Raw genomic sequence first — 13,740 nt, forward strand, 5'->3', positions numbered from 1 at the left:
ATCAATCATGTTGGCTTGATCTTAGTAATGTTATCTACATGACATGTAAGAAAATTGTTCTTTGATCATTATAACAAAACATATTTATAAAATAGATCAAACAAACCATTATGATAGAACACTATGACGTCATTTGATCCATGTAGCCGACCCCACTTAGTGGGATAAGACTTGGTTGTTGTTGTAGATCAAACAAACCATTATACTTCAAAGGCTTAAATATGTGTTTCGTCCCTGCAAATAGGGCTCGTTTGAATTTTCGTCCCTATACTTACTAATCCTCCCAAACCTTCCCTGCAATTACTAATCATTTGACTTTTGGTCCTAATTACATCTAAATGCTTACGTGGCACGTGATTAGTGACTCTTTTACCCTTAATGATCCAAGACATAAGTAAAACGACCATAATGCCCTTGATTTCTTTCTTCTTCTTTCTTCCCTCTCTCTTCTTCTCACCCGTTCTTCTTTCCTTCACCAACACCAACACCAGATATAATTCCACCACCACCACCAACATCATCGAACTCTTCAATCAACACAACCAACATCGTCTATCTCTTCCATCACTAACACTCAGATCGCTGTCGTCGTCGATGCAGATAGAATCACTAGTCAGCTTTGAATCCTAAGCATAAGAAATTGTCTCTTGTTCGTAGCTTCCATTACCAACTTCTGCTGTGACCTTCGTGAGCACCGCCGCACAGGTTTACGGTTCCACCGTCAATAGAATTGATTCCCACATGAAGGAATTTTCTGAAAATATTGTTGTTGTTGTTCTATGATGTTTTGTTTGAAAATAAATTAGTGAGTGGAAATGTAAAGTTTCGTTTGCAGCCATGGAATGAAAAAAAAAAACCAAAAATGAAGGAATAATGGAAATAGATTTGGGTTGAAAGAATGAATGAAGGATGTTGGGTTTGTTGTTATATAGAATGAAGGAAATTTGGAAGAAGCAGAGCGCAATGATGAAGAAGGGAAGAAGAAAAAAATCGAACAGTGAGGTGGAAATGGGAGTGGGTGGGTGGTGGTGGTGGTTGTGGTGAAGCGGAAGGAGAGGGAGGGGGAGAGGAAGAAGAGAAGGAGAATGAAGGAAGAAGATAGGGGTCAGTTGGTAATTTTGCACATGTCTGGAAACAATAAGGGCAAAAAGGTCAATTTACCTGATATTTGTTGATTCACCCACTAATGACATGCCACGTCAGTATTCAAACGAGATTAGGATGAAAATTCAAATGATTTAATATTTGCAGAGGTAAAATGGAAGGATTAGTAAGTTCAGGGATGAAATTTCAAATGCCCTATATTTACAGAACGAAATGCATATTTAAGCCTACTTCAAATTTGTCAATTTTTTTAATAGGATGTTGGGTAATTTGATCATTTTTCTGTCAATGAATTTTTGAGGAGTTAGGAAAAGAATGGCATTTGCTATATGGCAGTGGAAATAGTCACTAGATTTGCTTTAACAAATCAATAAACCAACCATTTTTTTATTGATGGTCGGAGTCGGTTAAGAGAATTTTAACAATTTTCTGGAATTCATTTCATACTTCGGTTTAAAGTGTGCTCCAAATCAATAGAAGAAAAAAAAAACGGGTCAGGACTCTGCCCTTGGTGGAGCTTACTTTTAGCATCAAACAATAGCAAACAAAAAATGGTTCATTAAAGGGAAAGGTATCCGTTCATGTACCTCTTTAAAAGATTAAACAGGGTTAGTTTCTGTGATATTACCAATAATTTTACCTTATAGCTTTTCTGATAAGGTATTCATCCTTGTATAAAAAAAGAACCTTCAGGTTTGATTCTTAGCATAGCTGACTCCACAATAAGCTTCTTCCTGCTAGTTTTCCACTTCAATGACAATTTGTCTTCCTAGTTTATTATTTAGCTGCTACATAGAATTTACTGAAACTCTTTGTTTAGTTTTGTCTTTCCTACTTTAGAAGTCACATAAGGGTGTTTGCTCCTTTTGTTCTCATGCTTCTCTTTAATTTTGTGCTTGGTTGCCAAGGGTATAACATTTTTTAGTAAATTGACAAATTTTTTAGTTAATCAAACATGATACTTGATCATGTTTGATTCAACAGTAATGTAGCTCTCATCTTTCATGCAAATTGGTGTTAATTGGAATAGTAACAGTCTAACAGATAATATCGGAAACTCGCCCAAACCAGTTATAATAATTTGAGGAAATGATTCAACGGTAGTTTTTCTGGGTAAATGGTAATTTTTTGAAAATACTATGAGTATTTAACTATTATGTTGCATTCTTCTTGCGGCGAACATTTTCTATTCCAAAATATTATTAGTTCTTAAGTCATAAACTGCATTATATCATTGTTGGAGCTAATAGTTTCTATTTCAAAACACTATGAGTACTTAGACTGCAATATTCTTCGTTGGAGCTAACAATTTCTATTTCAAAACACTGAATATTTACACTGCATTCTTTTTTCGTTGCGGCTAACAATTTCTATTCACAACACTGAATATTTAACTCATAGGCTATGCCTCTCATCGTTGCAGCGAACATTTTCTATTTAAAAATACAGAGTACTTAACTCATAAGTTGCATTATCTCTTCCTTGCAGTGAACAATTTTTATTTCAAATCACTATGAGTACTTAACACATAAGTTGGATTCTCTCTTCGTTGTAGTTCACGAAAATCGTCTTTAATTACTATCAACCCTCAACTTATAGGTTGCGTTGTCTTTTCGTTACATCGAGCAACTTACATTCAATCTCTTACATCAATAAAAATTTCACTTTAAGTATTCGAAATCAAGTATTTTACATCAATAAAAATTTCAACAACAATCACAACTGTATTTCATCTCAAATGTTTCATAATTTCAAACAAACTATCAGCTCAAAGAAATTATAATTATAGCTTGAGATAGACAACTAACAACATAAGTGCTAAGGTATAAAAACAAACTGAAATCAACAATAGTCTGCATCAAGTGTTACAGGATATGTATGTCTATCACTGCCGGTACTACACACAATCCTGTCATATAATTCTTAATTGGTTAAAATCTCCCCTGCATATTCACTGACAAAGGATCCCTTGGGGAAATATTCTAGTGTTCTAACGCCCCAGCTCTTTCCTTCTTGAGTCAAGAACACCTGAAGAATAAAAGATAAGAAGGTCTCAATCATAGATCAAACACAACAAGTTTAGCAACAATAACGGCTTGTAATAATAAGAATCACCATTTTACGGAATTTAACAAACAATGTGGCAATTGCAGCAAGGTGAACAAACTAGTGATCCAAAAAAAAAAAACATAGGAGATTGATACAACAAGATCATTCCACAAACTTAACTATTTTAATCTGTTATTCTGAATTTCTAACTTGATTAGGACATCTTCATTATACTATAAAGGTATGGAATGTAAATAGAGGATCAAAGACATAAATGCTTCCTTGAACATATTGCATTTGTATTTTCCATAACTTCATCTAACATAACAACATAAAACTAACTAAGGTAAAAAAAGAAAAATCAACAGATAAGTTCCAAGAGTATTCAGAGAACAGTTTTAAAGAAATAGTTGATCAAAGACATAAATCCTTCCCTAAACATATTGCAAATCTCATTTGCCTTAAATTCATATACCAACCATAACAAAAATTTAAAACAACCGAAAGTAAATAAAACTCTCATCAAATAAGATTTGCTGTTTCAAAAAAAAAAAAAAAATCTTCAAATAAGGTGCAAGTTATTCAGAGAATAGTTTACCTGCAATTTACGGCTTAAACCTCGTTGCACTACCCGATTTCCACACTGCATGTCACATCCACATTTCCTCCAGCACTCCTTTATAAACTTCCTAACCAGATGCCCCTTGCATGCATGGTTCAGGTTTGGTCTCATTCTTAGTCCTCTCAATTGGGCACTCTTTACAATATACATAATGATGATGCTGGGGACATGCAATCTGTTAAAAACTTTTCTCTCAACAAACTTTTTTTTTTTTGGTGAAATTCTCTCAACAAACAAAACTTGTGAAGTGTAAACAAACTCTCCACCAGTTTCTTGAGAGCATACAAGCAAAGACAGTCGCCTGAACAATCGGAGCATCAATCCTCATCCGCAATCCGGGCAAGTGAAATATTAACATTTGCACTTTGATACATTGTGTTACATGGAATGTAATTAAATTTTGGAAAATCCTCACTGTTGGTTTCGTCTAATAATGATATTTTAATGTTTTCCTCAGAAAGAGTTTGCCTTGACCCATTTCGATTTAAATTCAAGCCAGTCCTTAATGCAGCATCACAATTTAAAGAAGATTTAACTTCTCCCAAGGGTGAAGAAGAACCAACTGATTTCAGGATCTCCACTACTAGTATCCTACCATTCAGACAGGACAAATGAAAGAAAAACTGGAGACCTTTCAGGACTCAAATTGATAGAAAGTTCAAATCATAATTGTTGTAACGACAACAGAAAAAAAAAGTAAAAGACATTGTTAGAAAGACTATCATATCAAAGAAACAACATGAAAAAACCTAAACCCCTAAAACAAACAAACAAACAAACAATTTACATCGATAAAGAGGTTTCGGGGCTGTAATTGTCACCTTAAGATTTTATACTCCTTTGTTTTAAAATGAGTATCATTTTAGAAAAAAAATTGTTTTAAAATAAATGTCAATGTAATAATAACTTTTTCTTTTTAATCGAGTCATTTAATTAATACTATATACACTATTTTCAATGTATTATTTTTTTCTTTAATGAAAAATAAACCAATAGTTGATTATGATAATTTGGTAAAATAACATCTCTCTTTCTTTTAATTAATACATTTCCTACTATATGTGTGAAAACCAGGGTCGACCCTTTAAATTTGGATGCCTTGGACGAATCAGGTGAGTGGTGCCTCTAAAAAATATATCCACAAAAAATGATAAGATTAAGAGAAATGAATGGAAAGATTATGAAACATTTCATTTGACATTGTGCTAGAAGAACACAAGTATGAATCTTTGAAATGTGAACCAATTAACTCTAAGCTAGGATCCATGTTCAGGAGTCTAGGCTTCACTTGACAAGTTTAATTAACTAAATGCAACATGTTTATCAAAACAACACACAACGATCATAATTCAATGTTTATATTATTACAACATTTCATAATTCAATGTTGATTCCTCAAAAGTGAAAATTCGTTTGACGTAAATGAATTGTTTGGCAATTGCAATTAGCACCTTCTCCTATTTTATGAAGTTATGATCAATGGGTATATGACACTTATGCTTTCGGTAATTGATTATTCCTGTGTTAATAGTTGCATAATTGAGATGAAGAGATGTTTTTTGTTTACAAATCAAGATGGAGAAATTAGTTGTAGCGAATAAGAATTCAAAAGAAATGAGACTCATAGACTAGTAAAATATTGTGACGTTTAATATGCAAAAGCAAAAAAACCCGACTCTTTATTATTCATAACATTCCATATCATTATTTTAATTTTAGTGCCTCAATTTGATTATTCACTTGCTTTTCACTCATGACTCATTGGTTTAGTTGCTAAAATTATTGATGTAATTAATATTTTTTGGTACATGTAGTTGACTGATTTTATTTTATAATCCATTTCATTTAGTCATATCATTTATTAGTTGAGTTTGTAGTGCCCTTGTAATTTTGTCAGCAACTAGCATTTTACATTTTTTTTTATGGGAGTATACATACATACTTACATATATATAGGTAGTAAAAATATTTTTTTTTCGTGTCCCTAAAATTATGGTGCCCTGGACTACCGCCCCCTCGGCCCGTACTCAGGGCCACCCCTGGGGAAAACCTTAATTGACAATCATTTTGAAATTGAGGGAGTAGAATAAAAGAAGAATTTTGCTCTTCCCCTGCACTTTTCGCTCGCGCCCTGCAGCCTTGCCTAAAATACCCATGCATTAGTAAACTAACGCAAGTGTAAATTAATGCGTTAGTTAACTAACGTTGCGCTACTTAAGTAACGCATGTGTAAAGCACTGCGCGAGTTAACTCACGCAACTCACGCAACCATTAGCACTTGCGTGAGTTAACTCACGCACACTCTGTGCATAAAACCAGAAGAGGCATAAACCTCTATTTTCCCTAATTTTTCAATCCTTCTTTCATACATTCATTCAAGCATATATTTTTCATCATTCATTCAAACATTCATTCAATCAACGAAAAATAACAGAATAAAGCAACGGAAAAAGTAACGAATAATGTCATAAAAAACAACGCTAAAAAGCGCAAGTGTAATAGATTTACAACCAAATCCAACAAATTGTCATAAAAAAAAGCTACACAAGTCATACTGATCCTATGTTTCACCCTATGTTTTCTTCAAAACTGAAATATAAAAACAAAAAACAACAAACAACACCGTTAAATAAATAATAATTAAAACAAACATTAAATATATGTTGACATAAATTTTAATTCTAACATTAAATAAGTAAAATAATAATTAGAATAAGTTGTATAAATAGTAAAAGAAGTAAACTAAACATTTAATTATACTTACATCAGCATCGACCCATATCCGGCATGCCACATGTCCACCAAAGTGAGATAAAAGCGTGAGCTCAGAAGGCCCCCCTGCATAGCCGTCCGGTCCGGCCTCGTACACACCCTCGATACCCCCTGAAAACGAGCCCCACCATCATACTGCTGAGGCTGCTCAATATAATCCTGCTGCTGAGGTTCCTCAATATCAGGCTGCTCCTGCTCAATACCAGACTGCTCCTGCTCAATACCAGACTGCTCATGATGATCCTCATACTGATGATGCTGATATGCATCAAACTGATACTGCTGAGGCTGAGACTCCTGAAAATGATACGCATGATCCTGCGCCTGCTCATACACCTGATAATCCTGCTGATATTGTGTCGGGTTCACCGTTTGGGATGGACCCGTCTGTGACATTGACCCCCGTGCAGCATCAACTCTAGCAAGTCTCGTGCCTCCACCTCTCCCTCGACCAGCTAAAGGAGGAGGACATACTGCTCGCATCTCCCTACGTGCACTACTAGTAGGGCCTTGCCTCCCTGCCCTAAGTCTGTCACTCCTATCCTGAGGCGGCTCAGGCGGTCTCTGAGACGTATTCCTCCGAGGCATATCTGCACAACATTTAACAAAACACAAATTCAATGATACATTTTCACATGGACATTGTGTCATTTCCAACAATTCAACAACAACACTAAAATTCCAACAATGTCATTTCAATCCGTAAACTACCACATTGCAGTCAAACATATTATAATCAACATTAACAAACCATATTCTAACTAATTTGATAATTCACAATCCAAAAAAATAAAATAGTTATCATTGAGACATTTTACCAAACACATAGTGTGCAATTTTCAAACAACCAGGTCATCTAACAATTTGTAAACCCTAAACTACCACATTGTACTCTAAACAACAATTCCTAAGTTAATTCATCACTAACAATCATCGAAACTAACATGCAACCAAAATTTATAAAAACCTAAAAATGTTATATTTCTTCAAAAAAAAACTAAAATTTCTACAAATAAAATGGAATTAAGTAGGGTAATCATCACTTACTTGATATTTTGGAAGAAATTGGCTTTGAATGGCGCAAGAATGATGAAAATCGGATATCGGGGAAAAATTCGAAGTTGGGAAGTTTAAGTAACGCTGCGTGAGTTAACTCATGCCGCGCTACTTAAGTCACGCATAGGACACAACGTGCATGGGGAAGAGCAAAATTCATAAAAGAAGTTCTCATAGCTTGATCTTGAGTTTTTTTTTTTTTTCTTTCAGTTTTAGGGGGTGTATTGGATCATGATTCTAAGCGATTTTAAAAGATTTTTTTATCATGTAGGTTAACAAAATAAAAGGTTAAAATGCATATTTGATCTACCTATCTCATCTTAATTAAAATTTTAACTATCCAATTTCCAAAACTAGTTTTTTGGTTCACCTATTATATATTCTATAGATTTTTTAGTCTTTCACGGTTAACGCATATATGAATTAAATCCTATAAAAAATTGCAACTTATTTTGAGTTTTGAATAAATATTGTGACGTAAAAAATAAGCGGAATTAGCAAAAAATAAAATAAAATCATTCTGACTTAAAAAAATAAGCGGAAAAAGAAGGGCTCCAACGGAGATTTCACGCTATAGAATGCAGTATATATATATAAACAAAGAACACTTTAATCGCTTGATTTTAAAAGCAAAAAGAGAAAACGAACGCCAGTGGCTGAATCTTTCTCTCCAATACTACAATGCAGATTAAACTATATCGTAAGAATTTTCCCTTTCTTTCTTAATTAATATATTATTATCGTTTCTCTCTCTCTTTTGAGTTTTGTTTACTCGTTTAATTCATTCTCCATTCTTGCGTTCTAAGTTACGGCCTCCTTTCTGTTGTTGTTTAGGATTTATACGTACATATCTTGGAAGTGTAACTTACTGAATGTATCGAAATTACAAACGCATCCACAAATGTCTCTTAAATCAATTGTTTTGGTTCTTGAATATGTTTTTAAGTAGTCGGTTTAGTTCTCCAATGTGTTTTTTTTTAGTCAATTTAGTCAATAAAATTACTAATGAAAGAGGCACTAGCAATGTGTTTGCGAAACAATTTTTTTCGCAAAATTGGAACTCATTGTTAAATGGAGAGAGTATTATTTAGATTTTAGTGTCAACTTGATTATAGAAGGTGGTTCTCAAGTTTGAATTGATCATTTAGTGGACAATAGTAGTTTATTATTATTTAGCATTGTTTGTTGTTGTTACCATAAGTATAGGGAAGAAACTTTGTTCACTGATTATCTTCAATAAACTATTTATTAATTAATATATGGAATTTTTTGACAGCTTTTAGCCAGTCGTCGAGCCCGCCTAGCTCCTCTCAGTTAGTGTTTGAGCAGCAGAACAATTCAAGTAACAATCTTTTTGCTCATAAGCCATTTGGTAGTCCAACTCCATTTGGATCGAAAACGGATATTTCCAGGGATACTTCCACAGGTGTATTTGGCACAGCTCAAACACCGTCTCTCTTCTCTTTCAATACTACTGTTGGCACTTCATCTTCACCAGCTTTCGGTGGTAGTTCATTGCCTGCATTTGGCGCATCTTCAACTCCTGCTTTTGGTAGTTCAACGCCTGCATTCAGGGCATCTTCAACTCCGGTTTTGGGTAATTTATCATCATCATTAGGTGGTAGGTTTTCTATTGGAAATTTTGATATTTTCCCATTTTATTAATTGTCTTGCTCTTGGCAAACTGTCTTCATGGAAGCCTTTGAAACCAGTTTATTGGTAGTGCCAGGTGATTTGTGAGAAGCACAATAGTTTATCATATTTTTTAGTACTTAGCTAATGCTTTTAGGAAGATTTTGTTTTTATGAAGGATTTGCAAACAAATTGTCTAGCTTTGGTTACTTTGAATTTACTATTATTGTATTTTATTTCTTCTTTAATGAAGTTTTCATGTGAATTAATGGGTGTGTGTATGTGTGCTAAATCCTGTTTATCGATTTGTTCCGCCTTTCCCCCACCTCCACAGTCCACCTTGTAAATTGTTTTCACGTACATGTAAGTATATCGATATCATGGGGAACAACAAGAACACTATGAAGGAATGTGATTTCTTTCAGCTATATCTACAATCCTTTTTAAAGACCTAAAGATTACATAACGACTAAGATATGTGTTAGCTAGTTTATGTCATCTTTCTTTTGTTAATATCTAATAATGGTAATCATTAGCATCTTTTGGCTTAGTTTTCTCCCTTTTTTATTGTTATTATTATATTTTGCGTTTTCTAATTCTATTTGAAAACCGACTCTCTTCCTTCCCAGGATCATCATCCTTTTGCCAGGAGCCTTCTTTTGGAGGTTTTGGCTCGATGCCTACTCAGATAAGTCCTTTTGGATGTGCCATACAACCATCACAACCAGTATTTGGAAGCAACATATTTGGTTTAACAGGCACCCCTGCTTTTGGTGCTACGAGCACTCCAACATCTTGGTGCTACCAGTGCTCCCCGCAATTTGTGCAAGCAGCACCCCTGTTTTTTTTTTGTGTTTAACCTGCCCACCTATTTTGTTTAGGGTTTTATACACATATATTAAGGGACCATATAGATAGACTTAATTAGAGTGTATAATTGGAAGAAAACAAATATCATGTTCATTAAAAACTGAAAACGACATTCATTTTGAAACAATTTTTTTGGCGTAAATGGCACTCAATGAAAATGGAGGGAGTATTATTTAGCATTATGTGTGAGCTTGATCATAAAATGTGATTCTCATGTTTGAACAGATAATTTATTGGACAATAGTTGTCTGTTATTATTTAGTACTGTTTGTTGTTATTATAATAGTGAAGAAACTTTGTTTGCTGATTACTTCAATAAACTTTATTAATTAATATATGGAATTTTTTTGACAGCTTTTGGTCAGCCGCCTAAACCATCTGGTAGTCCAACTCTATTTGGATTGGAAACATGCAATTCCATGTCTAGGGGTACTTCCACAGGTGTATTTGGCGAAGCTCAAACACCGTCTCCCTTCTCTTCCAATACTAATTTTGGCACTTCGTCTTCAACTCCAGCTTTTGGTAAGTCATCGAGCCCGTCTAGCTTCTCTCAGTCAGTGTTTGGGCTGCAAAACAATTCAAGTAACAATCCTTTTGCTCCTAAGCCTTCTGGTAGTCCAACTCTATTTGGATTGGAAACATGCAATTCCATGTCTAGGGGTACTTCCACAGGTGTATTTGGCGAAGCTCAAACACCGTCTCCCTTCTCTTCCAATACTAATTTTGGCACTTCGTCTTCAACTCCAGCTTTTGGTAAGTCGTCGAGCCCGTCTAGCTCCTCTCAGTCAGTGTTTGGGATGCAAAACAATTCAGGTAACAATCTTTTTGCTCCTAAGCCATCCGGTAGTCCAACCCTATTTGGATTGGAAACATGCACTTCCATGTCTAGGGGTACCTCAACAGGTGTATTTGGCGCAGCTCAAACACCGTCTCCCTTCTCTTCCAATACTAATTTTGGCACTTCCTCTTCAACTCCTGCTTTTGGTAAGCCGTTGAACCCGTCTAGCTCCTCTCACTCAGTGTTTGGGCTGCAAAACAATTCAAGTAACAATTTTTTTGCTCCTAAGCCATCTGGTTGTCCAACTCTATTTGGATCGGAAACAGGTAATTCCATGTCTGGGGTTACTTCGAAAGGTGTATTTGGTGCTGGTCAAACACTGTGTCCCGTCTCTTCCGATACTAATTTTGGCGCTTCGTCTTCAACTCCAGCCTTTGGTAATTCATCGTCTTAATAGTGAAGGAGCTTTGTTTACTGATTACTTCAATAAACTATTTATTAATTAATATATGGATTTTTTTTGGACAGATTTTGGTCAGTTGTCGAGCCCGTCTAGCTCCTCTCGGTCAATGTTTGGGCAGCAAAACACTTCAAGTAACAATTTTTTTGCTCCTAAATCATTTGGCAGTCCAACTCCATTTGTATCGGAAACGGGTAATTCCATGTCTAGGGGTACCGCCACGGGTGTATTTGGCACAGCTCAAACACCGTCTCCCTTCTCTTCCAATACTAATTTCGGCGCTTCGTCTTCAACTTCGGCTTTTGGTAATAAATCTTCGTCATCTCGCGGTAGGTTTTTCTATCAAATCCTTTTTATATTGTCATGTGATGTGTGAGAATCACAATATTTTAGAGAAGTAAAATACCACTGACTCCGAGCTTTGTTCTCTAATGAAGTTTGTGTGAATTTGTGCGTCAATTTCTGCTATATCATGTTTATGGATTCGTTCCTCCCTTCCCATACCTGCACAGTCCGCCCCCTATGTTGATATCATTGAACCACAGATTACATAAAGACTAAGATTTGTTTTTTTTTTTTTTAAAAAGCATAAAGACTAAGATTCGTATTAGCTAGTTTATGTCATCTTTCTTTTATTAATAGCTAATAATGGTAAATATTAGCATCTTTTGGCTTACGTTTCTGCCTTTTTTTTATTGTATTATTATATTTTGTAGTTTTCTAATTCTATCTTAAACCAAGTTTGTTCCCTCCCAGGATCATCACTCTTTGGTCAGGAGCCTGCTTTTGTAGGTTTTGGCTCTACTCCTACTCAAACAAGTCCATGTAGAAGTGCCATCCAACCATCACGACCAGCATTTGGAAGTAACGCTGGTCATGCTTCACTGTATGGTTCTTTGAGTATACATGATCAACATAGGGACATGCGGATGGACATAAGCGGCATGAGCTACGAGGTAACTATTTTTTGTATCATGTTTGTAATTCATAATATTGGCCGACCCCACTTAGTGGAATAAAACTCGGTTGTTGTTGTAGTTTATAATTAAAAATATTGCTGTCATTTGGATGCTTTGATCGACCAGGAACTACTTGCACTTGGAGAGAGGATCGGCTATGTGAATACAGGATTATCTGAGAGTTTGATTTCTAAGTATTTGACAAAAACACTGTACTGTTCAGCTGAGCAAAGTCAAGAAGGAACTTGTGCAATTTGTCTGGTATGTGAATACAAGATTATCTGAAATGTTTGCAATTTGTCTTTTTGCTTTGTCGCATGCAACTTTGACATTTTTTTCACTTTCTGTAGTGTTTTCTAACCATTGAAAAACTTGAGGTGCTTTTGGATAGTAAATTGGTAATAGTCTGGTGCTTACTGATCTTAACTGAAAATTACAGGAAGAATACAAGAACATGGACAGTATTGGGACATTGGAAACTTGTGGACATGACTACCATGTGAGCTGCATTAGAAAGTGGTTATCTATGAAGAACTTGTGTCCCATATGCAAAGTTTCTGCTTTGCCTGATGAGTGATAACATGATGGATAAGTAATTTGTTCATTCTACTTTAGTTTAGAGAATTGTATATATAGGTTAACAAAAATGGGTGTATTTGGTATATAGTGTGACTTAATACATTTATTTTTATTGATCTATATTTTCTTTTAAAAAGAAACAGTATTAGAGTTGTGGAACTAGGGTTTTCTTTATTTATCAAAACTAGACCATCCACCCGTGTTGTCGCCCAGGTCATATTAATTGGAAAAAAAAAATGCAAATATATTGAGAATAAAAAGTGCTTGCGGTACAAAATAAAAAGTTTACGATAAAATTACAATAAAAGAAGACATTAGGTTGGTAGATTGCGGAAAATCTCCTTGTAAACTACATTCGAAGTGTTATCCATGCTTTTGCCATTCTCATCGGTCATTAAAATATTCAAAACACTCCTGGAGGTCACTCTGGATATTGCGACATAAAGCTGACCATGAGAGAATACGGGTTGAGGACGATATTAATTGAAAACAAAACATGCAAATGTATTGAGAATAAAAAGTGCTTGCGGTACAAAATAAAAAGTTTATGATAAAATTACAATAAAAGAAGACATTAGGTTGGTAGATTGCGGAAAATCTCCTTGTAAACTACATTCGAAGTGTTATCCATGCTTTTGCCATTCTCATCAGTCATTAAAATATTCAAACCACTCCTGGAGGTCACTCTGGATATTGCGACATAAAGCTGACCATGAGAGAATACGGGTTGAGGACGATACACAACCACTTGTTTGAGTGATTGTCCTTGACTCTTGTTGATTGTCATTGCAAAACATATAGATAGAGGAAACTGTCTGCGTTGGAACTTAAATAGTATCCTTGTATCCGACGGTGTTAG

The 13,740-nt window shown here is 34.9% G+C and overlaps 1 protein-coding gene across 2 annotated transcripts; it reads left to right on the forward strand.

Moving 5' to 3' along the window:
- The first annotated feature begins 8,221 nt into the window (after positions 1 to 8,221).
- On the forward strand, positions 8,222 to 13,088 carry LOC11425603 (nuclear pore complex protein NUP98B). 2 transcript variants are annotated; one of them, XM_039827603.1, is made up of 5 exons: positions 8,222 to 8,303; positions 8,880 to 9,224; positions 12,100 to 12,299; positions 12,429 to 12,563; positions 12,742 to 13,088. In XM_039827603.1, exons 1-5 carry the CDS (start codon positions 8,285 to 8,287, stop codon positions 12,877 to 12,879), a joined length of 837 nt encoding a protein of 278 aa, XP_039683537.1. In that variant the 5' UTR covers positions 8,222 to 8,284; the 3' UTR covers positions 12,880 to 13,088. The 2 variants fall into 2 exon arrangements, with proteins under 2 accessions (XP_039683537.1, XP_024634339.1); XM_024778571.2 differs by lacking the exon at positions 8,222 to 8,303 and adding an exon at positions 11,412 to 11,672 and having other exon boundaries at positions 9,081 to 11,320.
- The last annotated feature ends 652 nt before the right edge of the window (positions 13,089 to 13,740 follow it).

This window comes from Medicago truncatula, chromosome 1 (genome assembly GCF_003473485.1).
Source record: "Medicago truncatula cultivar Jemalong A17 chromosome 1, MtrunA17r5.0-ANR, whole genome shotgun sequence".
In the NCBI taxonomy this organism is placed as follows: Eukaryota; Viridiplantae; Streptophyta; class Magnoliopsida; order Fabales; family Fabaceae; genus Medicago; species Medicago truncatula.